The sequence below is a fragment of the Convolutriloba macropyga genome, chromosome 3 (assembly GCF_964194025.1).
Source record: "Convolutriloba macropyga chromosome 3, txConMacr16.3, whole genome shotgun sequence".
NCBI lineage: Eukaryota > Metazoa > Xenacoelomorpha > Acoela > Convolutidae > Convolutriloba > Convolutriloba macropyga.
Window position 1 is genome coordinate 22,547,563 of NC_134470.1, and position 22,890 is coordinate 22,570,452.

General features: G+C 35.1%; 2 protein-coding genes across 2 annotated transcripts in view; both read left to right on the plus strand.

The window, feature by feature from the left end:
• LOC142336074 (sorting nexin-6-like) overlaps positions 1-6,955 on the plus strand; it is a 184,235-nt gene extending 177,280 nt beyond the window's left edge. The window contains exons 10-11 of the mRNA XM_075384585.1: positions 6,432-6,495; positions 6,848-6,955. Coding sequence (XP_075240700.1) covers positions 6,432-6,495; positions 6,848-6,951 — 168 coding nt within the window. The 3' untranslated portion in view covers positions 6,952-6,955. The remainder of the gene's footprint in view (positions 1-6,431; positions 6,496-6,847) is intronic.
• The window catches only part of LOC142336073 (uncharacterized), a 482,576-nt gene that overhangs the window by 1,080 nt on the left and 458,606 nt on the right, over positions 1-22,890 (plus strand). The gene's annotated exons all lie outside the window — the stretch shown is intronic.

Here is a 22,890-nt window from a genome sequence, read left to right on the forward strand (position 1 = left end):
CAAGTTTTGATAATAGGCTGCTGCATAGTTAATTGAATGCATTTTTTGATAAAATAAAAATTTTCATTTTTTAAAGTTTATCATGTTCCAAGTTTATAAGAATGGTGATCAATATTTTTTATTACTTCAGTTTAATTATTTTTGTGGATAAAATTTAAATTTTGGGAAAATTCTCATGCTCCAAGTTCATGGATCTTTGAGCCAGTGAAAATTTCTTGCTTGAAACAGGGATACTGGGAAGTCTCTTGAGGCAATGAAATTGTTTTGAAGATTTTAATATCTTGAATCTTAGCGACATTTTACAAATAGCGATTGTTCTCGAAATTTTCGAATATTTTTGTCAGTTTTTGAGTTTAACGATCATTACTGGCCAACAAAACTTTTTGGGTCTTGCAGATGGGTTACTTGACAGAAATCCAGAGACAAAAATGGTAGTGAACTACCATTTTTCAAAGTTTGAGTTTTTCTGATTTATTTACTAACATGGCTAGAAAACTAAAAGTTGCATAGTCGAATCAAGGTAAGGCTGGTTTCACTAAACCGTGGCTAGCGACTGACGCAGCAAACCGCTCGCCGCTCTTTTGAGAGCAATTCGCCCGACGTTAGTTGGTTGTTTTTAATTTTTTGATCTGATTTTTTTGGAAATGATCCGTTCCCACTCATAGTCCGTTCTAAGTCTAGTTTTTTTAGTCAATGAAATTTTTTCGAGTTGTACGTCAGGTTTGTCCTGCTATGTTTTTTAATTCATCGTCGCCATCGATGATTCTTGCGACCATTGACTGCTAAATTTCAGTGACTTCAACTGCTTTGCAGTTAAAATTTGTGTGACGTTATTTGTTCTGCTTTCAGGTCAATTGCGTGACTTTCCTCACGCAAAAAATGACTTCTGAACTCACTTAATTAACTTTAAATTTTATGAACATTACCACCTAAAAATCAATAGTGTGCATCTAAGTAGTGCGCACGTATATGCCGTAATTCTTGAGTATTAGAGTTTTAGTTTTTCATTTTGAATATTAATTTTGGATAAGTTTTTAGGGTTTTTTCCTTATAGAGCATATGTCTCATAAAAATGAAAGTCAGAATCTAACCCAAAAAGTCTAGTGGTCTATGAAAAGACTGGTGGTCAATCTGTCTAGTTTATTTCTTTAGTTGTTTCAATTCCGTGGAAGGACACATGCGTCTATCGCGGCTATTGCGGGCTATCTACCGGCTATGTTTTGAAATCCTTTCATACTGGTACATATTAAAGGTTTCAGTTTTTTCATGAAGTTCGTACAAAACACGGCCTTCGACATAAATCAACTTCCGGATTATTAGTGATTTTGGCTTGATTGGGTTCCATAGAATATTTGCTCTACAGTTCTGCCGTTTAATACAATAGGTTTTTCACGAGTTTTATTGTATATTTTGCACTCGTCTTCTCAGCAGGTTATTTTTGCGCTCCTATTTTTTAATTTATGAGCCTAAGAATTTGGATTGTATTGGTGCTCTGTCTTTTTTGTAATATGATTTCACACCTTTTTCAATGACTTTGAGCATTTAAAACGGAATAAACAGGTAAAGCTCAGCGGGCATTAAATTAAAATAGAGGACCTCAGCTGGCTTCGATATTCCTCCAAGTTTTTAGAGTGCTGAAGCTGCTGTGAAGGCCTTAATTTGAGGTTAAAAATTTTTTTTAGGAGTTAAAAGGTTATGGTTCACTTTTTCACGTTTTTTGTCGTTTTTATTTGAGTAGTCTTCAATTGACGTTTGGAAGAACCGATGAAGGTCTTCTGCGAGTCTTAATTACGTTTTAGGACATTTTTATGAGCTATATGTGTTGGTACTGAAAAAATAAACCTGCAAAATGATGCCAAAGTTTTTTGAAAATAATTGCCATTTTTTTTGCTTTTCGAGCCTCAGGAGCCAGGGAACCTCCTCTAGGATTTCGCAGTAGGTTACTGAATAGTTAATGGTGGCAATTTTTTATCATTTTAATGGTTTTTAACATTTAAATTTGAAGAGTTTTACGATTTAAAACTTGCAATTTTTTTTAAAGTTATTATTTTCTGAATTTGTCCAGCCCTATGGGCCAACAGACTTGCTCTGAGGTTTGATAATAGTTTACTGCATAGTTGCTGAGGGCAATGGAATGGTTTTCTACGTTATAAGTTCTCGAATTCCTGCATTATTGTGATCTGTATTATCATATTCCGATTTCACCGATCTTTATCGGTCAGGGAAACTTTAAGGCTTGAAATTTGGATGCTGGATAACCTATGCAGACAATCAAAAGATTCTGAAGAAACTAATACCACAATTTTTAGCAACATTCCATTAAAATTTGCAATTATTCTTAATTTTTGAATTTTTTCTTTGTTCATATATTTTTACGGGGCAGTGCTGCTTTTTTTTAAGTCTTGCAGTTGGGTTACTGAAAGATTTCAGAGGGAAAAAATGTTTGCAATATTAAACGTTTTAGAAATTTTTTGTCATATTCCATCGCGCTTTTCTATCTTTGGTGGCCAATAATTGCCATTAAAGGCTTATCCGTGCGTTAATGGGTATCTTTAAATTGATGAAATTTGGCCGTCAAGGTAAATACTTAGAGTTCTGACAATTATTACAATTCAAAGAATTTGAATTGTATTGGGGCGCTGTTTTTTTAAAGATGTGTTCATACATTTTTCAATGACTTTGATCTTTCAAAACGGTATAAACAGGTAAAGCCCAGCGGGCATTAAGTTTCATTAGAGGCCCAAAGTGAGCTTCAGTAGTCCTTCAAGTGCTTAGAGTGGTGTAGCTGCTGGGATGGCCCTAATAAAGGTTTAAAGATCATTTTTAGGAGTTTTTGGGCTCAAAATAATGAATTTTTCATGTTTTTTTGTGATTTCTTTTTTCAATTTTTTTCGTTGTAGTCTTACGTTGAATTTTTCGAAAAATGATGAACGCCTTTTGCGAGACAAAGTAACTTGTTTTCACCATTTTACGAGCTATATGTTTGGGTGCTATAAATACAATTATGCAAAATGATTCTAATTTTTGCAATTTTTTTTAAGTTTTTTGAAAATTTTTGTGATCTTTTGAGTTTTTCCAGCTTCAGGGGCCAGGAAATATCCTTTGTGGTTTGTCAATACAGCACTGAAAGGTTTCTATTAATAATGGATTTTTTTCAACATTTTAATGTCTCGAAATTTGTCTTTTTTATATAAAATTTGCAATTTTTTACAAGGTTTCTTAAAGTTTTTGTCAATTTTTGATATTTGTCCATTCTCAAGTGCCAGAAAACCTATTCCACGGTCTGATAAAAGTTACTGTATGGTTGTTTTTTGCAATGGATTTGTTATCAACAATTTAGCTTTTCGAATATTAGAAATTTTTTTGATAAACTTTGCAATTTTTTTCAATTTTTTCAAAACATTTGTCTTATATTCAGGTTTTTTTGCCTCATTAGCCAGCTAACCTCATCCAGGGTTTGATAATATGTTGTTGGATAGCTGCTAGGGGGCTATTGAACGGTTTTCAACATTTTAATAGAACGAAATTTGATATTTTTCTAAAAATTATTGCCTATCGATCTTTGAGCCAATGACTTTTTTAATGCTTGGAATCTGGTTAATGGATAGCCTCCAGAGACACAGAAGTGATTCTGAAGATATTAATATCACAATTCTCAGCAAAATTTTATTAAATTTTGCAATTGATTTCCTTTTTTTATATTTTTCGGTCATTTTTGAGTTAATCGATCTTCAAGGGCCAATGAATTTTTTCAGGTCATGCAAATATAATACTGGACCGATTTCAAAAACAAAAAATGGTCTTGAACATATTTCTGAAGCATATATTTTTAAAGGGATGAAATTTTGCCTAAGGGAAAAAAGCTTCAAGAGCTTTAGTAATGAGTGTATTTTTGTTTAGTCTGTTTGATTGTTTTAGTTTCTCAATTTTTGAGATGATTTTGCTTGTGTTTTGGCTGACTTTGTTCAATTGATCTTCTGGTCAAGTAGAGTACTTTTAAGTTTTTCATTCAATTCTTTGAATTGTATTTCAGGACTTGTCCTGCTAAGTTTTTATACTTCGAAATTTTGCGTGAAATCTGTTTAGCTTCTCTAGGCTAGTTTTATTTGCTCATTCTTCTCAAAGTGCTTATAAACAGCAGTGGCTCATCAAAGTAATCTAAAATGATGAAAATCAGCATCGAAAAACGAAATCAAAAAACAAACGGGATAAACCCTTAAAGCCTAAATTTAGATGTCTATTACTTGAACTTTGTTTTTATTGGTCTTAGTTAACATGTCTAATGCGTTTTGGCTTTGATATTAGTCCCTGCATCCTCTCATTAAGAAGCAGGGGTATGCATAACTGCGAAATCCTATCAAAATAGATTGCACTTAAATATTGTTTTTTCAACAACAATCAATTTCATCATTGTTTTTCTGTTCGTTCAATACCAATGAGTGTTATGGGAATCAACGGAGGCTATTTTCCGACAATGTGCCGGTTGACTTTAATAGTCTACCGACCCTCTCTGCATTGTTATTAATTGCTCTCGAATGAGCAGCAGTTATTGTAAACGTGCGTCGTTTTTCTAGCAGATTTTTCGCTTGACATTTTTTGCGTTTTTCTAGAATAATCTTTGAGTTCACAAGTGATTTTTTCACGAACGTCTTGATTTTAACGGATTTCAATTGCTCTCACCCCGAAATAAAGTTTGTTGAACCGATTGTTGGAGATACGATGACAAGGCCCTGATGGCCGAGTGGTTAATGCCTCTGTTGAGGTGAAGGAAGCGGACTCAGGAGGTCCGGTTTCAAAACCTACCTTTGTCTGATGTTTTTGCATCCATAAAGAAAAATTTACGCCCCACTTGTTATTCAAGAGACATTTTTCCGACGTTAGTAAGTTAATGTTTGTAATATAAATGGGCCGCTGTTCACGCTAAGCGCGGTAACGGGCCGCTGTTCACGCTGAGCGCGGTAACGGGCCGCTGTTCACGGCTATGATATGCACTGTCGGATTTAATGTAAAAATCGGGCGTTCATCATCGCGGTAACGCAAGCAGTTGGCACTACTGTTAAGTTTTGTTTGTTTAAGCTAACTATTGTTAATTGCTTTCAAAAGACGTTTATAGCAATAATGGTCATGTGGCCTTTCATTTGATTTTTCGCTTGATCGATATTCCGTGTTAGGGTTTTTCATTTTTCGGTATAAGGCGGGATAATTAGGTAAAGTGGGGAGGGCATTAAGTTGCTGACAAGCTCTCGAAGAGCTTTACAAGTCTCTTTAAAGTGTTCAAAGCTCAAGCAGTTGAGAAGACGTCTGATTTGATAAGAAAACTAACAAAGTTCTTTGTGCGATTTTGCTTTACTGCTACTACTTATATTGCGTTTGCTTTAATCGAAAGCGAAAAGTTTGTCGGTTTAACTAAAAACATTTTTATGCAATCTTTTTTGAAAACTTCCGAAATTCAACCAAAGTGCTACAGCTTAAAGCTCTCCATTTTAAATGCAATATTGATAGCTGTTTGTGATAGTATCGCCTCAGAAATAGAATTCTTTGTTTTTTATTTGTTTTTACCAGTTCTTATGTGAACCGCAAAGGATGGAAAAAAGTTCGTGATTCTAAGCATAGAAAAACATTACATCTCCCAATTAAAAACTTTTTGTCTGTCTGAATTCGATTTTAAATTTTCGCGGAAAATTTTGAAGTTAAGACTTCAGATCAATAAAATTTACCAAGTGTCAAAGTTTGCCCCTATATGTTATTGTAAACCACTATTGTATAAATATGTAGTGGTGGATGATAACCTCGACGTCATATGAAGCCCTCTATAGTGAATTTAGCTTCCCCCCTCCCCCCGACTGAAGCAGGAGGCGTTCGAGAGCAAGCTTTCGACGTTAGTCGGTTATTTTTGGAGTTGGCAGTAAAAGAACCATTGAAGCAAAAAGAAATAGTTGTGAGACTTATTCTTCGAAGTATTATAATTTTTTTAGTTCTTTTTAATTTTATTATAAATCCTAATTAGTTCTCTATGGTTTATGCAATTGCGATGTTAGCGTTGGAGAGTTCTTCTTGTAACTCGCGAATTCTTGGCGAAGATTAGATCCCTATTCTATGATATAAAGTTTATTTTCTGTTTCCAATTTCTGTACATATTGTCTGCTCAAAGGTACAAAATGTACAGAACTTATAAATGTACCAGGCTTTGAAAGCTCACGTTTTCCTTAAGAACATGCAATTTGAAATAATTTTGAGCTAATCGGATAAAGTAAAAATGACACTGGAGTTTAGTTGCTAAATTGTTGCAAAATTCTAATAGTTTCATTCGGTCCTGTCTCATAGCTTTTTTAAAGTTGATAATTCAGTTTTGTTTTCAGCTGCACCTCCACAAACAGGAATCGGCATTCGTTTATCTGGATTTTGTAAACATTAAACATTTTTTGTTATAGTTGGAGGCGCAACAAGAAGCTGCTTGTGAAAAGTACGAGAAAATCACAGAGCTTGGAAGATCAGGCAAGTTTACATTATTAACTGCTGAGTATAATCAATAAAATCATAATTTTGATAAATCAGCAACACATTTCCTGTCAGAATGAAAGTTTTTTTAAAGCTCAACAGGTAAAATCAGCTGTTACGATAAGTTCATACTATTATAATTGATTTATAATCAAGTTAATCAATTTTATTGTGCTCGTTTTTTCTATGCCTCAATTAGCTGATATATGTAAGCTGCTAGCATTTATGGTAAATTTATTTTGATAGCTTTTTTGTGGGCACTTTTGTATATACTGTAATGGAATTTATAGAAAAATGTTTGTAATGAAAATTAGAGTTCGGTGCTCTAATAGACTGATTTCTTTTTCAGAACTGAAAGATGTACAGCAGCGCAAAGTTACAGCTTTTGGCAAATACCTGGTTGAGTACAGCGAGTTAATGGTTAAACATTCCAAGGTTAGTCAAAGAAGGTAGATTATGGAGATACGAAATAAAGCTTGACTTCTGATTGGTTGAAATCTTTACTGCACAAAAAGAGACACAGAAGTGATTCTGAAGATATTAATATCACAATTCTCAGCAAAATTTTATTAAATTTTGCAATTGATTTCCTTTTTTTATATTTTTCGGTCATTTTTGAGTTAATCGATCTTCAAGGGCCAATGAATTTTTTCAGGTCATGCAAATATAATACTGGACCGATTTCAAAACCAAAAAATGGTCTTGAACATATTTTTGAAGCATATATTTTTAAAGGGATGAAATTTTGCCGAAGGGAAAAAAGCTTCAAGAGCTTTAGTAATGAGTGTATTTTTGTTTAGTCTGTTTGATTGTTTTAGTTTCTCAATTTTTGAGATGATTTTGCTTGTGTTTTGGCTGACTTTGTTCAATTGATCTTCTGGTCAAGTAGAGTACTTTTAAGTTTTTCATTCAATTCTTTGAATTGTATTTCAGGACTTGTCCTGCTAAGTTTTTATACTTCGAAATTTTGCGTGAAATCTGTTTAGCTTCTCTAGGCTAGTTTTATTTGCTCATTCTTCTCAAAGTGCTTATAAACAGCAGTGGCTCATCAAAGTAATCTAAAATGATGAAAATCAGCATCGAAAAACGAAATCAAAAAACAAACGGGATAAACCCTTAAAGCCTAAATTTAGATGTCTATTAATTGAACTTTGTTCTTATTGGTCTTAGTTAACATGTCTAATGCGTTTTGGCTTTGATATTAGTCCCTGCATCCTCTCATTAAGAAGCAGGGGTATGCATAACTGCGAAATCCTATCAAAATAGATTGCACTTAAAAATTGTTTTTTCAACAACAATCAATTTCATCATTGTTTTTCTGTTCGTTCAATACCAATGAGTGTTATGGGAATCAACGGAGGCTATTTTCCGACAATGTGCCGGTTGACTTTAATAGTCTACCGACCCTCTCTGCATTGTTATTAATTGCTCTCGAATGAGCAGCAGTTATTGTAAACGTGCGTCGTTTTTCTAGCAGATTTTTCGCTTGACATTTTTTGCGTTTTTCTAGAATAATCTTTGAGTTCACAAGTGATTTTTTCACGAACGTCTTGATTTTAACGGATTTCAATTGCTCTCACCCCGAAATAAAGTTTGTTGAACCGATTGTTGGAGATACGATGACAAGGCCCTGATGGCCGAGTGGTTAATGCCTCTGTCGAGGTGAAGGAAGCGGACTCAGGAGGTCCGGTTTCAAAACCTACCTTTGTCTGATGTTTTTGCATCCATAAAGAAAAATTTACGCCCCACTTGTTATTCAAGAGACATTTTTCCGACGTTAGTAAGTTAATGTTTGTAATATAAATGGGCCGCTGTTCACGCTAAGCGCGGTAACGGGCCGCTGTTCACGCTGAGCGCGGTAACGGGCCGCTGTTCACGGCTATGATATGCACTGTCGGATTTAATGTAAAAATCGGGCGTTCATCATCGCGGTAACGCAAGCAGTTGGCACTACTGTTAAGTTTTGTTTGTTTAAGCTAACTATTGTTAATTGCTTTCAAAAGACGTTTATAGCAATAATGGTCATGTGGCCTTTCATTTGATTTTTCGCTTGATCGATATTCCGTGTTAGGGTTTTTCATTTTTCGGTATAAGGCGGGATAATTAGGTAAAGTGGGGAGGGCATTAAGTTGCTGACAAGCTCTCGAAGAGCTTTACAAGTCTCTTTAAAGTGTTCAAAGCTCAAGCAGTTGAGAAGACGTCTGATTTGATAAGAAAACTAACAAAGTTCTTTGTGCGATTTTGCTTTACTGCTACTACTTATATTGCGTTTGCTTTAATCGAAAGCGAAAAGTTTGTCGGTTTAACTAAAAACATTTTTATGCAATCTTTTTTGAAAACTTCCGAAATTCAACCAAAGTGCTACAGCTTAAAGCTCTCCATTTAATTTTAAATGCAATATTGATAGCTGTTTGTGATAGTATCGCCTCAGAAATAGAATTCTTTGTTTTTTATTTGTTTTTACCAGTTCTTATGTGAACCGCAAAGGATGGAAAAAAGTTCGTGATTCTAAGCATAGAAAAACATTACATCTCCCAATTAAAAACTTTTTGTCTGTCTGAATTCGATTTTAAATTTTCGCGGAAAATTTTGAAGTTAAGACTTCAGATCAATAAAATTTACCAAGTGTCAAAGTTTGCCCCTATATGTTATTGTAAACCACTATTGTATAAATATGTAGTGGTGGATGATAACCTCGACGTCATATGAAGCCCTCTATAGTGAATTTAGCTTCCCCCCTCCCCCCGACTGAAGCAGGAGGCGTTCGAGAGCAAGCTTTCGACGTTAGTCGGTTATTTTTGGAGTTGGCAGTAAAAGAACCATTGAAGCAAAAAGAAATAGTTGTGAGACTTATTCTTCGAAGTATTATAATTTTTTTAGTTCTTTTTAATTTTATTATAAATCCTAATTAGTTCTCTATGGTTTATGCAATTGCGATGTTAGCGTTGGAGAGTTCTTCTTGTAACTCGCGAATTCTTGGCGAAGATTAGATCCCTATTCTATGATATAAAGTTTATTTTCTGTTTCCAATTTCTGTACATATTGTCTGCTCAAAGGTACAAAATGTACAGAACTTATAAATGTACCAGGCTTTGAAAGCTCACGTTTTCCTTAAGAACATGCAATTTGAAATAATTTTGAGCTAATCGGATAAAGTAAAAATGACACTGGAGTTTAGTTGCTAAATTGTTGCAAAATTCTAATAGTTTCATTCGGTCCTGTCTCATAGCTTTTTTAAAGTTGATAATTCAGTTTTGTTTTCAGCTGCACCTCCACAAACAGGAATCGGCATTGGTTTATCTGGATTTTGTAAACATTAAACATTTTTTGTTATAGTTGGAGGCGCAACAAGAAGCTGCTTGTGAAAAGTACGAGAAAATCACAGAGCTTGGAAGATCAGGCAAGTTTACATTATTAACTGCTGAGTATAATCAATAAAATCATAATTTTGATAAATCAGCAACACATTTCCTGTCAGAATGAAAGTTTTTTTAAAGCTCAACCGGTAAAATCAGCTGTTACGATAAGTTCATACTATTATAATTGATTTATAATCAAGTTAATCAATTTTATTGTGCTCGTTTTTTCTATGCCTCAATTAGCTGATATATGTAAGCTGCTAGCATTTATGGTAAATTTATTTTGATAGCTTTTTTGTGGGCACTTTTGTATATACTGTAATGGAATTTATAGAAAAATGTTTGTAATGAAAATTAGAGTTCGGTGCTCTAATAGACTGATTTCTTTTTCAGAACTGAAAGATGTACAGCAGCGCAAAGTTACAGCTTTTGGCAAATACCTGGTTGAGTACAGCGAGTTAATGGTTAAACATTCCAAGGTTAGTCAAAGAAGGTAGATTATGGAGATACGAAATAAAGCTTGACTTCTGATTGGTTGAAATCTTTACTGCACAAAAAACGCAGGGCACACGCATTTCAAAAACCAACCCCCATTCTCGCCCCAACACCCACTCCCTCTTCAAATTCCCATGATGCGAGCCCATCTTCCAACCTCTCGCGGGTCGTTTTAGAGAGATTTGCCCGATATTAATTGCTTGTGTTTCAATCAAATTTGATTAAATAGGAACCAGCTTTGAATAAAAAAATTAAATAGGTGAAACAATGTTTGAATTTTTACTAGATACGGGAAAATTTGAAGCTGATGTAGTGATGGCTGAATTGAACGGAGCTATTATTGGCTATGCTTTGAGAAAAAATGTGAATTTTAGGATGCGGGGGGGGGGGGGGGGTGATTGGATTTTGAACAAATATAAAAACTTGGATTGTTCTGGTGCTCGGGTTTCTTCAACGACTTCAAGAATGATATTATTGGAAATAATTTATCTGATAGATAGTTTTGTTCGAGCTTATTTGAAACAGATAATGATGCACTGAAGATAGAATGTGGTTTTCTGTCCATGCCGCGCTTTGAGAAAGCGAGAAAAATTTGGTATGAAAAAGGCTCGCTGGGTGAGCGAAATTTTACGTGATCATTCGCGTCATCTTTGAAGCAGTTTTTTTTCGCTTTTCATCCTATTTTCTTTACCGAAATTGTTCCTCTAGGCTCCGTTGTTGGATCTCAAACTTTTCTTGTTTTGAGTTAATTGTTACAAGCTTTGCTTGATAATAAGTAAGCCTGGTTTTTTGCGAAAACAGTGGAGGGTGCCAATAGAAAATTTTAGCAGAATTGTTCAGTTTAGATGTTGATTAATTGCTCTCAAACGAAGTCCCGTTGACCTATTTGACTTTTGGTCCTAAAAACGGGAAAAACAGATAGTGTCCAGCGGGCATTAAGTTCTCTTAGAGCCTTTCACCTCACTATTTTTCAAGTATGCAATTCACAGAAACTGTATAGGAGACTTATACTAATGGCGTTAAGGGCGGTTCAAAGAAGTTGACCCCCCAAATCCCCCCTCACTTCACACGCCCCTCCCCAGTCCCCATACCTGCGAATCTTTCAGGCTGTAAGGGCCACGTGCAGCCAAAGGCCCCCCTCCCACCGTTGCCCTCCGCTGCGCTCACCTCACGCCCCTTCAAATAAGCTAAGGCTAGCCTCTTTAAACCTTGGCTAGCTACTGCGGAAGCCAACCGCTCGCGGTCGTTTTAAAGCTGTATAGAAGAGAACAAAGGGAGGTTAAGAGGAAACTAATTTTTTTTTAATACGAAACTTAATTTTCAAGTTTTGAAGATGACAACGGAAAGACTAATAATGAAAGCGCAAAATACTTAACTGTTTGGAAAATATATATTACTAGAAAATTACAATTTTCGACAATTAAAGATTTACAGCAGCGCGGTTTGAAACTTGTACTGCACAAAAAACGCAGGGCACTCGAATTTCAAAATCAACCCCTATTCTTGCCCCAACACCCACTCCCTCCTCAAATTTGCCTGATGCGAGCCTAACTTCCAACCCCTCGCCGGTCGTTTGAGAGCGATGAGCCCGATATTAGTTGGTTATGTTTTAATCAAATTTGATTCAATTGGAACCAGCTTTGAATAAAAAAAATGATTAAGTTGAAACAAATTTTGAATTTTTACTAGAGACTGGTAAATTTGCAGCTGATGTAGTGATAGCTGAATTAATCGGAGCTATCATTTTCTTTGTTATTTTTGTTTTTGAGCAAGAATGTAGTTTATAAAGAGCGCCGATGGGGAGCTGGGAGTATTAACAAACACAAAAATTTCGATTGTATTGTTGTTCTGGTTTCTTCAACAACTTCAAGAATAGTATTGTTAGATATATTTTGTGGTCGATAATTTTGTTTGTTTATTTGAAACAGGTAATGCTGCACAAAAGATAGAATGTGGTTTTCTGTCTATGCCCCATTTTGAGAAAGAGAGAAAAAATTGGTATGAAAAGGGCGCACTGGGTGAGCAAAATTTTACATGTTCATTCATGTCATGTTTGAAGCAGTTTTTTTTGCTTTTTATCATTTTCCTTTCAGGAATTGTTCCTCTAGGCTCCGTTATTGGATCTCGAATTGTTTTCCTGTTTGAGTTAGTTGCTACAATCTTTGCTCAATAAGTACTCCTAGTTTTTAGCGGAAACAATAAGAGGGTTCCAGAAAAAATTTTCAGCAGAACTGTTCAGTTTAGTTGCTGATTAATTGCTCTCCAACGAAGTCCTCTTTGTCTTTTATTGCGATTTTTTGTCTGACCTATTTGACTTTGAGCCCTCAAAAACGGGATAAACAGGTAGTGCCTAGCGGGCATTAAGTTCTCTTAGAGCCTTCAGCTCACTAATTTGCAGGTATGCAATTCACAGCAGAAACTGTTTTGGAGACTTATACTTATGGCGTGAAGGGCGGTTCTTAGAGGTTAACCCCCACACTTCACACCCCCGTCCCCAATCCCGACACCTGCACCTCTTTCAGGCTGTAAGGGCCACGTGCAGCCAAAGACACCACTCCCACCGCCCCTTCAATTAGCTAGAGCTAGCCTCTTTAAACTGCCGAAGCCAACCGCTCGCGGTCGTTTTAAAGCTGTATAGAAGAGAATATAGAGATGTTATTTATTAAACCAGTTTTTTTCAAATACGAAACTAAAATTTCAATTTTTGAAGATAACAACGGAAAGACTCATTATGGAAGATGAAAGTTGTTTGTGGTCATTTTATAGAAATGGTTGATTAGTCGAAGTCATTTTAAGAAGACATCACAGCTATCAAAAAAACTGTCCTGGTATTTTGAGACCTTTGGACCTTAATCACGTTTGGAAATTCTTTGTTTGGAAAATATATATTACTAGAAAATTACGATATCCGACATTAAGCATCTGATGCAAAGAAAAGAAAAAGGAGACTTGTTATCTGAATGCAAATTTTTCTGCTCTGCTTCCTCTGCTGTTTTTTATCCAATGTTAAGTTATTCATAATTTTATGAACATTTTGTAAATTTTCGAAGAACGCAGGAATTGTTCTTGCTTTTTAGTCTAATATTAAAGTCAATTCCAAGTTCTTCTGAGCAAAAATCAAAAAAATTTTGCATTTCTCTTGTCATAATAAATATAATTATATAAATGAACGTTGACTGGAACTCGCGAAAAATTTTGAACGTGCAAAAATTTGTGTTTATGAGTTCTGAGAAGATCATCGATTTTACTCGCGTTTTTTCCTATTATGGACTGTGTTTGGAATTTATATGTAATACGCAGACTGGCACGCGCCGTCTTGTTGAAACTCAATTCAATATTTTTTACAAAGGTCTGTACAGGAAGTGTTGAAGAGCCAAGTTATGTATTTAGGCCGAATGCACCCTACTGGAGTCAGCTATTTCAGCATTAAAGGCCTTGTGATTGTGACGTTATGATCCCATATGGACAAGCAGAGAATCAAAATGCACGGCAACTTCAATACCGCCAAGTAAATTGAGCAAAGCCCCCAAAGGATAATATAACTGATATTGCAGCTTAAACTTTTGCTTATAGTCTGTCTCATTGTGTAGATAAGTATCATGAACAATAAATTTTCAATTACTGTCCGATCGGAGCTTTGATGCTAAATTTATTTAACCCTACTGTTTATCATCGAATGTAAAGCCTTTCTCAGTACATTTTAATGAGTATATAGTTTGTTATATCTTTGATCAATTTTTTCAATTTGTGTAAAAACGATGAGAATTGATGACGAAAATTGGACGAAAAGCTTTTTGGATCTAGATTTGCATTTTGAAACGGTCGTTTCATGCATAAAACACAATTGCTGCTCTTGCCAAACTAGAATTTTTGTCTATTGCAAACGCTGGTCAAGTAAAAGTGTAATGCTCGATCAGCTTGCGCTGTCTATTTGTCCACTTTGCTTTTTCGTCCATTGATTTTGTCCGAAACCATCCTAATAAAATAAAAGTTGATCAAAATTCGATAGCTTTCCTTCGCATAGATGATCCATAAATTATTCCGTATACTAATGCTGCTGAAATTGAAAAAATGAAACGAACATTCATAATCTGTTGAAGTTGGTGTCTACATTTCAATTAGGATGTTGCTGTTTAATTGTGACTGTTGCTACGTTGATAATTTAGTCGCCATTTTGTGTCCCTTACTCAACAGTATAATGACCTGTAGCCATCTCCCTCCCTGCGTATCTGAGTTAACTAACGAGAGATCTATTTTTGTAACCCATCACAACATGCCATGTTGTATATTTGATTTGATTTAAGCGGTCAATGTTTTAAGACCACGCTCTTAATCCCTAATTCTGATTGTACATTTACACCGAGAGTATTATGAATTTAAGATGTAGCTAATAAATTATTTTCAATCTTTTTTTAATAACGCTCACCAAAACTGCCGCATCCCGACACATGGTTTCCGTGTTCATCTTATGCTTTGCATAAGCATAACTTATGGAATCTTTTCCGTTGGTGTAGCTTAGTGGGGTGCATATTTTTTGCACCCCTAGACGTACGTGCCAAATTTTAACTTAATGATTTACTCTGTAAATGGTGAACTAATAAACTATGTAAGTTTATTATTTAATATGTAATGGAAGGCGCTCTAACTGGGGGGTACATAACGTACATGGGGAAAAACGTTGCCAAGTTTTTTGCCACTCGTGATTTTTGACATAAAACAAAACTCTTACTTACCAGATTCACCAATCACAAGGACATTCCTTCGAATCAGCAGTGGTATAAAAATTGTATCAAAGTGTGAAACATAAGAAAGCGAAACATCGCTGAATCATTCTGAATTCGTATTAATTAATAGCCGCCGTCAGCCTATCAACGGCTATTACTTAGGCGCTCTTTTTTACAATTCAAAGAATTTGAATTGTATCGAGGCGCTGTCTTTTATAATTCAAAGAAATTCAATTGTATTGGGGCGCTGTCTTTTTTAAGATCTGTTCACACATTTTCATGACTTTTGAAGTCAAATTGGAGTAGTTATTTTGGAGAAGTCAAATTGGGGATAAGTGGAGCGGAAAAGCTAGTTGTGCCGTCTAAAATTTTTTCGCTCTAATTTTAAAGTGGAGCGAGAAAACTGAACAAAACTTCGCTTTTTCGCTAGTGGTTTTCTGTTCACATGCGGCATTTTGGCATTGATATTCTTTTTTACGACTCGAAGAGGCCTATTGGAGAAGCCCATTTTTTTAAATCAATTTTATTGGAGTGATTTTTGAAGCGGGAAATGAAAAGCGTGAAAAAATTTGGAGTGATTTTTGTGCTGAATAAAAATGAAGAGCGGAGCGAAAAGAGTGATTTTTGTTCATACCGCTATTTTTGAGAGATCGAGAAAGTGATGTGTGAAAAAATTTTCTCAAAGGGAGCGAATTTTTTTGTTCACGTGCCTCTTTTAAAAGCAGTCTTTTGCAACTTTTGATGGTTATGAGGTTTGATTATGATATTGTATTAGTTTTAGTCTTGTTTCTATAGCAATTCAAGGCTTCAAGTAGTTATTTGATTTTAATCCTAATTTGAATGTTTTTGATCAGTTTTTCTGATTTTGGACCCCATTTAATGATTTTTTGCCTGTTTTTTGTTTTTATGCTCTAAGTGGGATTTGGAAAGAAGCTTGTTACTAAAAGAATATTCAGATACCAATTGGCTAAGGTTCTCTTGGTACAAATCGTTCTTTTCTTAGGAAAATTGACAGAAAAATTAGAAATTTTAAACCATTTCTTATTTTTTTGCAGTTTTCTTTTTTTTAACTTTAGTCAAGTTTCTTAGCCAATTATGACTCGCCCATTGTTTTGCGAGCTTTTCAGTGCTCTAATTGCAAATGAACTTTATTCGGCTTTATGTTTACTTGTTCTATTAAGTCATTAAGTTTTTCTAGTTTTTTAATTTCTTTTTGGTTTTTGAACGCCGTTTCTTTTCTTCCTCAATTTTTTTATGGCAATTGTGGAGCTTCCGGGTTCACAATTGTTGTCGTAGTTGTTTAGTCACAAGTATGGGCAATTTTCTCCTTCGAGACGTTTCTGGAATTCTTCGGTCTATGTTTTTTGTTTTTCGATCTTATTTTTGTAGAAATGTTTTTCCCAATTCAATCATATTACGTTCTAGGTCTAGTTTTCTGCTAAGTGAAATTTTTTTTGAATTGTACTTCAGGTCTTGTTCTGCTATGTTTTTAAATCCTTTTGATCACGTATTTTGTTTTGTCACGGTTTTACGCTTGACTTCTGATTTACCTCACTCATTGTTTCAACTGCATTGAATTACGTAATGTAGTGAACACAGCCAAAATCAAGAGAGCAAAATCAAAAGAACCTGGATAAACCGATAAAGCCCTGTCATTAAGTGAAATTGCATTAGGTTAGCAACTTTCATTAGAGCAATTGCTAGCTGACATTAGCATTAAGATTAATAACTTTCACTTTAGAAAGTGCATTGAGTATAGTTTAAGAATCTACCTGAAACTACACGCCAAATTGAACCACTTTTGACACTAAAATAAAAACAAAAAAACTCGGTCAAATTGTAATTTTTTCTGTTTTAATCGCGATTTGCATCAAGAGCGTCAACATCTGCTTTTTTCCCGCAATCTGTCGGCTATGTTTTTTGTTTTACTGTGAAGATTTGAAGTTCGGCCTTTTGAGTTTGTGCTCATTGGTAAATTAGAGATGCGTTTAACGTATAAGTCACTCATGTAGGGGAGCTGTTGCGTAGAAGGCTCCCAAATACTTGCTATATACCTAATAAATTGGGTTTTAACAGCCGCTATCATCTCAACCGGCTACTTTTGCGGTTTTCGTACTTTCAAAAGATTCAGTCTTTTTCTTTTAGGATGTATACATTTTTTTCGAGGAATTGAGCTTCCCAATACGGGATAAACAGGTAAATACCAGAAAAAGTTAGGTTACTATAGAAGTCTGCAGCTAAATTTAATGGGTTTATAGGTCACGAGGTCGCTGGGAAAGCCTCAATTAGAGCAGAAACTACTTTTTGAAATTGTCAAAAGTAATCCCTGGATAATTTTATTAACTTTAATATTTTAAGATTTTTTTTAACTCTTCTTGCTTTTCGACTTGGAAGTGTCGAACAATTTCCTTAAGCTGACATGTTGGTGGAAGTCTGGATGGTAGCCGCAGATCAAGGAGATGGAGGTCATAAACACAGGAATTTTGAAATTCTTTTTATCAGTTTATGCTAATTTTCATTATTTTTTTTCCTGTCTGTTCTTTGCATTTCGAGCCAAATTTGCAGCCTACGGATTTGTTTTGCATATTTTGCGGAAAACTAAATTGCTTAGAAGACGTAAGTATCAAAAATAAGTGACTATTGCTGCAATTTTCTGGTTGCAAACATTTTTCTTAGACTTGAATTTTTCAAAATCAATATATTTTTGTTTGCAGCCGGTTTCTCCTGCTGATCCAAACACTGCTGTGATTGCTTTGATTACATAAATGTTCTGACCTTTCAATTGATTACTTACAATTTTGCGACAACTTTTTGCTTAGTCAATGTGTATCTTCCATGCCTAGTAAAACTGTTTTTAAGTGACCAGTTATCTCATTTTCTAGCTTTTTTTCGTTTTAGTTTTTACGATGCTTCTGTTAATAATGCTTAGCTTTGTTTTGTTTTTTGGATTGTTTCTTCCACCAAGATCAATGGCTCTATGACCATTTGCTAGAGCTATTAATATTTTGTATATTAAAATGTTAATATATATTATGGATTTTTACTTGATTTCCAGATAAACTTCCTGCTTCTTCTAAACGAATTGATCTAGGTACCGTGTGACTTCGAAAGGATGATTGCAAAATGTTACTAAGTTTGGTTGGTTGGTTTTTTTCTTTTGATTCTATTCTAGATATTTTGAGAATTGATTTGTTGCCGCTAAGAAATAACAATCTCTCTCATTGTAAAATGGATCTCCAATATCTGTTCAGATTTCTTAATCGGGGGTTGTAAAATGGTTGTATTGCAATTGCGTGACCGGAATGACAGATTCAGGAATGTTACCTAACTCTGTGCAAGATTGGCTCTCTAATTTTGTGAAAAATAAAAGCTCTCTTCATATACGACCAATAGCAAAATGTGGGCTTACCAATCATGCCATTATCCCTTTTAGCCTTGTCTCATTATTTTGCAGCACTCAATCAAGTAAATTTTTCAGTATCGTGACTCTTTTTCTCAATCATGCGACAGGAATCATGAGAGTATTGTTCCAATTGCCACACCAAAGGAGAACAGTTTGAGTTATTGAGAACATTTGAGTTATTCACTACTCAAGAATTGACTGACGAAGCTGTGGAATTTGTGTAGTCGATTGCATAGATCAATTGGGGTAAATGTTAACCTTAAGTTTGTGTTGTTGGTGATCGGTTTTTTTGTTCGCAGTTGTTGACATTTCGTGAGACAAATTGATATGATAAGATATAAACTTTAAGCCTGAATTCTGATGATTCATTTTGGTTGAAACGAATGTTTATTGTAATTTATTGGTCTTGTGGGATTCCTTGTAGATATATTTCACCGGAAATAGTTGAGTTTTAATTTTTTTGCAGTATTCCTTTTGTGATTTTTGCTCCCGGGTGATATACTATATAGCATTGAGGGCCTTTAAACGGGCTTGTAATTGTAGATGTGTTGCTATTGTAGTATTATTTACTGGTAAAACCAAATCGCGGAAATGTCAGCATGTAATTGCAGCACAAATGAAACTGTAATGGTTTTGGTTTTAATAGTTGTAATTGAATGGAATGTCATATTTTTGTGTATGAGATATTCCAAGCGCCCAAGAATGATCATCAGGAAAATTTATTCATTGCAATGCAATTTTTTCCTTGATTTGTTTAGTGTATCTGCTGATTCCCTTATTTAAGATAAAGTGGCCACTATATTATCCTGAACATATAAAATTTTTTAGCAACTCTTTGTGAGTGACAGAAGATAAATTACGCTAGGCCCATTTTTGCCCAAAAATTGTTTTATTGAAAGTTGATAAGGAAAAATTTGATCAACCCGGCGACTAAAAAGGATGAGTATATTATAAGATTGACATTGTAAAATTTGTGTGAACGATGTTCTTTTAATATTAAAAGTAATGCTACTTGATCGTTTTTACTTTTTTGTATTGTCCGCCTAAATTTCTTAAGTAATTCTGAGACCAAAAAGTCTTATTAGTCCTTTTTCTTTGTTGCTACTTTTCGTCTCTAGAGTTTGGGAAATGCTTCTCCAAAAATGGCTCTTAATCATCAGCCTTAAATGGTCCGAGAGCTTCACCCCAACCTGATCGGGATGCGTAACACTTACCATGCGTTTCTAATGGCGGATTAAAAGGACAGTTTTTAGAAATTTTTGGTTTTTACATCTTTTGCCGTCTAAGCTCAACAGTCAGGGGACCCTGTCGACCAGAAGATCGATCAAAAAAACAATAATAAACCAACAAAGGTTTTGAATTGGTGAAGCAAGCGTTAATTTGTTACTCTGCTATTTCCCCTCTTTGGCTTGATATAAATTAATTCACAATGGGGCTCGTAATATCAATTCTAGTTATATGGATAACAAATGTAAGAAAATTATTTGCACATCAATGGAAAGGACAAACCTTAGAAATTTATAATTGTAAATAAAATAATAATAAAAATATACACGGTTCACATCCAAAATGATTTAAATCAAAACCGCTCACAGTATCCGAACTGGTCTTGCAATTACAAATTTCCAGAGTTCAGTCTCACTCTCAATTGGTTCGTTGCTTTTCACACTATCTTTTACAATTTAATCCCACTAAACCAACTACTTTCTCTCGCTTGTGCAAAAATCTCTCCTGTGTCCATTCTTGAATTCTCCCAATATTTTCCAAAGTCTGCTCAGATTACTCTGTGTCACTTCAATTTATACTCAACCAAAACGCTCTTATCTCAGGCAAACAAATCTTAACCTCTTATATAAACATTGCAACTTGCACTTGAAACCTGTAACATTCTGTAGGAGGGCTTTGTTTGCTATGCAAACAAACCAATATCAAATTATGCTCTATCATTCAACTGCTAACAACCCTAGTTCAACTTTCTCCTTATCTTAAGTAAACGAACTTTGGAATCTTATGTAAACAAAGCCACTTCGCTTTATTTTAAAATGCACTTGACATGTCAATCAGTGTTTGCTTAGTAAACGTTGAACGTGGCTCTCAAAAATTCCTATTCCTCTTTTTCCGCTATCAAATTAACTAGCTGCAATCAATCCTTGTCAAAAATCATGGGCCGGATTTATAACTAAACTCAACCCCAAAGCTAAGAGCAATTGTTATTCTGAGTTTTCTCACCATTTCATGCAATTTCCCAATTAAAAACTGTCGAAAAATTTATTACTCCTAAAAGCCCACAATTTGACCTCTAGGGGTCATCCAAAAGTCACCCCTCCCAAATGAGGGGTCAAGTTGATAAAACTAATTTTTGTCATGGAAAGTTCTCTCATAGTTGCAACTACCTACTAAATTTCATGGCCTAACTCCCACTAGAACACGAGCAATGACTGCGCGCGCTTTTCGTCGACCTCCCGGATGACCCTAAAAATTCAGAGTATTCAGAGACATCTTTGGGTAAAAGTTTCTAGTAAATATAGGGTGCCACCAACCTGCCTGCCAAGGTTTATAACCAATGGATCAGCCGTTGCGAGTCGTTTGCAGTTTGAAAATTTTTAAAGGAGTCGTGTCGGCCAAAACAAGAAAAATCTGAGTTGGTCAAAATTGCACGGGGTGGGTATTTTTTGTCACTAATTGTCTCAGGTTATCATATTATTACCATTTAAAAGTCATTCGGCCGCCCAAAAACGCCAATTTGGGGTTTTCAGCACTCGGGTTATCCCGCAGCACCGACTTCCGGTCGCACCTGGAAGTTGAAAATAACACCAATAGAGAGCCCTTGAAAAGTTTCATTAACCCTCCAAAAAATAATTAGGCTGCATTCAATACTCCACGAGCAATTCAAATTTTACGTCCCCTAGCACCGGCGTGTGGTAGTTCCATGCAGGTTGGTGTGCGGTCAATTCTGACATTAAAAATGGAATCCTCGTACCCAAATTGGTCTATCCACCAGTTTTCAGGTCAATCCGACTTCAACTTTTCGATAAATTGCTAATTCCGTTTCAGTGTTAAATAGTTTTTAGTGAAAACTGCCTATTCTTTTCGAAATGCTAATAAGTTTCTCCCACAACTTCCTAAACCCTTCCCATGATCATCTGATACATTACTTCTGACTTGATACCCATTGTACCCATTGCAACCCATAAATAGCCTTATATCATACTCAAACAGTCACTTTTCCCTTCAAAATATCGAAAAACTTCAGATCACCCTACTTCCAGTGTTAATAGCTTGGGGTTGGGTGGTCGGATTGGCTCAAAAGGTATACCAGCCTGAAAGGACTATTGGTTGTACCTGACAAAATTTGGTAAACGTCCGCTAAATATAACCTTACATGGGGGGTGCGGTTTAAATCTGCTAGGTGGTGTTTTGAAAAACTGATAAATTGGCTTTTTTATTTAAACTAAATAAAGGAAACTCTACTTAACTAACTCAGATCGAAAAAGTGTTAGCAGCCGCACATCCCTACAATATATGGAAAATCATTAGGGGAACATCCCAACAAATTTTCAGAGTCCAATGATGAGTATAAACTTTAAACAAGAGTTGAGGTGTACCAAGTTTTGGGTGCCCATTTTTTTGCAGTTTCGAACTCACATTTTTGTTTCCTTCAAATTGAAATTCCAATTCTGTTCAAAATATCAAGTTCACTTCAAATGTTCGCTCTCTAGTTTTCTTCTAAAATTAAATCACTCATTTCGACTTTGGCCTGATGCACAAATACAACTTTGCTAATTCAACTAAATATTTTGACAGCTCAATATGCTTTTGTTCATTAATTTGTTTAAGATATATCACTCAACTCCCCTCTCTGGCGTCTTCGAAACAATAACCCTTTGAGAAAAATCGCTTATTTCAAACATCTAATTAACTTATCTAAGTTGACCTGAATTATCTAACCTACTCGCAGTATCTGCTTTTAACTATTGGCCGCGTTCTACAGTTTTAAAATAATGTCAAGATCTGCTTTCCAATGAGATTTTTTGAGTCCGTTAGGGGGAGGAGGTGGATGAGTGTGTTGTGTGGGTTTAAGGACCAAATGGATATGGCATTGATTAGTTTCAATGTTTGACATTTGTTTTTGTGTATCAATTTGTAGAGTACTTTTGAATCTTAATTTAGTTTTTGCTAGTTGGGTTTTAATGGGCTTTGGTTCTCAGTATTGCCAACAACGTTACCTTGTTTCTGATAAGATGTTTGTGTTATAATTAATTTCGTTCAGAGAAAAAATGCTTTCCCATGAGCAGTTTCAAACCATCGTGAACGAAAGTAAGTTTTCTGTGTTCTATTAGCATGCTTTTGATTTTTATTTCGTTCGGCTAATTTGGAATTCTTAACAGTTTGATTTCCGAAAGTTAAGTTA